Source organism: Manduca sexta, chromosome 16 (genome assembly GCF_014839805.1).
Source record: "Manduca sexta isolate Smith_Timp_Sample1 chromosome 16, JHU_Msex_v1.0, whole genome shotgun sequence".
Lineage (NCBI taxonomy): Eukaryota > Metazoa > Arthropoda > Insecta > Lepidoptera > Sphingidae > Manduca > Manduca sexta.
This window is the reverse complement of record NC_051130.1, coordinates 2,855,323-2,858,378: the sequence shown is the minus strand read 5'-3', so window position 1 is coordinate 2,858,378 and position 3,056 is coordinate 2,855,323. Positions and strand designations below refer to the sequence as shown.

The following is a 3,056-nucleotide window of genomic DNA, read 5'->3' as shown; positions in this document are numbered from 1 at the left end:
ATTTGTGTTGGTATGGTCTGGCGTTAGAGGGGCCTTGGACTAAAATCCTTAGTGTTGTAGATGTTAAGGTATTTTTTTTTTAAGATGAATTCCAATTTTAGATTCTTTAATGTTTTTTTATTTGTGTTGGTATGTACATAATCCATAAACCCGTTGTATGTTATCTAATTTTAACAAACAGCTTGAATAGATCATAACTGATTTTGAATGTAACAGTTCTAATTTATTATAGTCGTAATTCAAAATTAATAAAACTAATAGCAAGTTCATTATGAACATTGACTAGCACAAGGGTTCCCATTTTTACATATAAAACAAAGTTCTGTAGTCAAAAAATCTTTTTACAATTGTTAACGCTAATAACAAACAAATAAAACGTATGACAATGTTAACGATAAGTCTATCTCTACGATATGCCATTTCCATACAATATAATAGTGTTAACTGTAGGCAAGCATCGTAGCTACGGCCCCTGGTAACGGTTAGCAATCCGGTATAAGTTCTGTATATTATTTTCAAGGCTCCAAGGGTGTTCCCTAAGGATGTCTGAGCCAATCTAATGAACTGTCAGATAGGATATTTCATTACTTAAGCATACAGTTATGTATGCTATAATCGATTTTAGAAGTTCCAATTTGTATTGTACAAATATTTTTATTTTTGATTATTTAAACGAAGTATAAATTATATTGTTTTAATTAAATTTTAATAATCGGTCTATATATATCTTGTACTATGTAAAGATGTCTACAAGATATTTTGGTTATTGAATAATACCTAATTGTAATAAATTAAAGATTGTAAATAAACTGCGTGTCAACTGTGTTTCCAATTCTTATAAGATAATAATAAAATAGATGTATTGTAACTTTGTTCGGTCTAAATAAAAGTGCATCGTTCAGCTAAAAACACATCGTTGCTCGGTATTTGTGAATGGGATTGATTTAAATAGATATTTCGAATTTAGAATGCCAATTTTCATTCGTTCAGTTTCGGTCGCATTCTCATTTTAAATTCTACAACAGTCCACTGTTCGGATCCAATTTGTAAACTGGAACCGTACAAATTCGGTCAAATGTTTGATCAAATTCACCGTGAAACATTTTCTACGTGCTCATTTAAGTGCTTAAATAACCAAATTAAAATTGTATAATAATCCGTAATCACAGTTGAAATCTTAATTAACTTTATAACATTGTGTAATGGATTACAATCACGAGAATCATAACTAAACAAGCATTTGCCGCGGCGCTCACGCGACGTAAACGAGCGTGAGTATCGCTTACTACACGGCTACAACCGAAGCGTTAGGTAACATGGTGTTTCAAGTACGAGCATCTTTACACTATGAATTTGTATTTCTAAATGGTACAGTACTAACATGATGGGGATCTAACTAGGGTTTCAGATGCATTATTCAATCTGTTGTCTGGGATTCGGTTGTTTCAGGAATGTACGTTTGGACAGCTAATAAAGTTTGACGCAGATTTGGTGGGTTCGTTACAATAAAAGCACATATTCTTCTAAATAGCGTTGATTTGTAATACAATTGATTGTTGTCGTTTGTATTAATGAATGAATGTTTGTTACTGTAAGTGGATTGTAAGTGATGAGAGAACAAATCTGCACCAAAGTGTTTTGGATGCATGCAAGGGTTGTGCGGGCGAGCTCACCGTCGGCATCAGCTGGTCAGTGCTCCTGACGCGCGTCACCTTGTTCTTGTAGATGAGCTTCTTCAGAGCGCGCTCCACCGGCTGGTTCCACCGCATGAACATCACGTATGCGCCGTACAGCGAGAACAGCACCAGCGCCTCCTGCCAGTAGATCTCGCTGTCGCGGAAGCAGTAGATCAGCACCAGCAGGCTGATCGAGTAGAACGTGCAGTCGCGGAACAGCGGCCACCAGGTGAGAGACAGCGTCGTGCGGGAGAACATCGCGCACGCCCCGATCACGAACAGAATGTTAAACACCGCCGAGCCGACGATCGTCCCGATGCCCACGTCGTCGAAGGACACGAACACGCCGATGATGGAGGTGAACAGCTCCGGCGCGGAGCCGCCCGCCGCCATGAACGTGGCGCCGGCCACGTCGTCGCGGATCGCGAGCCGCTCGATGATCACGTCCAGCGCCGGCACGAAGAACTCGTCGCACACGATCGCGAGCGCGACGAACATGTAGCCCATGCCGACCATGTGCAGCAGCACCGCGCCCGACCGCCGCTGCTCCTCCGTGAACAGGTCCGTGGGGAACAGCGGCGTCTTCTCCTCCGCGTCGGCGGCGGACGGCGACGAGGAGGCGAGCGCGTCGAGCGCATCGAGCGCGTCGAGCGCGTCGGTGGCGTTGGGCTCGCCGGCGCGCGCCGCCGCCAGCAGCGCGAGCACCAGCGCGCCACCCATGCCGCGCTCCCGGGGGCTCCGACCACACTGGCGCCGCCCGCCGCCGCTCCGCCGCGCCCGCCGCCTCCGCCGCGCCGCGCCCGCCGGCCGCTCGATAGCGCCGCACTGCGCCGCGCCGCCTCTCTAGCCCCCTGCCGGTGCGACCCTCGCCCCTACGAGCCGCTTGCGATGCCGCACTCGCACATCACCCAAACCGGTCACATTTTCTCTCCTAGTGCATTCACTTAATGTAATTAAAAATGCGCCTTTAGAAACTATCGACTAACCTAGAAAAGTACTCGCGGCTTTTCAGACAACTGGGATAATATAAAGCTTCGCTGCATCCCCTTGCATTAACAAACTCGGCTAGATAAATAAAAAGTATTTTTTATTTATAAATAAAAAAAATGAAACAAATCTGTAACTGTACGTTGCAATAAATAAAATATAAATAAAATTCGAAATCGAGATGAACTGCACGCTGCGTCGTGATGCTGTGGTAGTGCCTGTAAAGTTGTAAATACGCGTCTCGTCTGTCCATTTTAATTCTGTGTACGTACCGCGGCATTTCCTGGTAGTCGTGTTCGAGTTCCCAGACACGGATTGGTTTCGGACGTTTCAAACAAAATAAAATGTACAACTTGCAGCGGGTATTTTCCGTTTTTTTATACCTATACGGAG

General features: G+C 44.3%; 1 protein-coding gene across 1 annotated transcript; it reads right to left on the bottom strand.

Annotated features, from left to right (window-relative positions):
- Window positions 1–891: 891 nt before the first annotated feature.
- LOC119189516 (sodium/potassium/calcium exchanger Nckx30C-like) lies at window positions 892–2,396 on the bottom strand. Its single transcript, XM_037439414.1, has one exon. It carries the CDS (start codon window positions 2,394–2,396, stop codon window positions 1,587–1,589), a length of 810 nt encoding a protein of 269 aa, XP_037295311.1. The 3' UTR covers window positions 892–1,586.
- Between the last annotated feature and the right edge of the window lie 660 nt (window positions 2,397–3,056).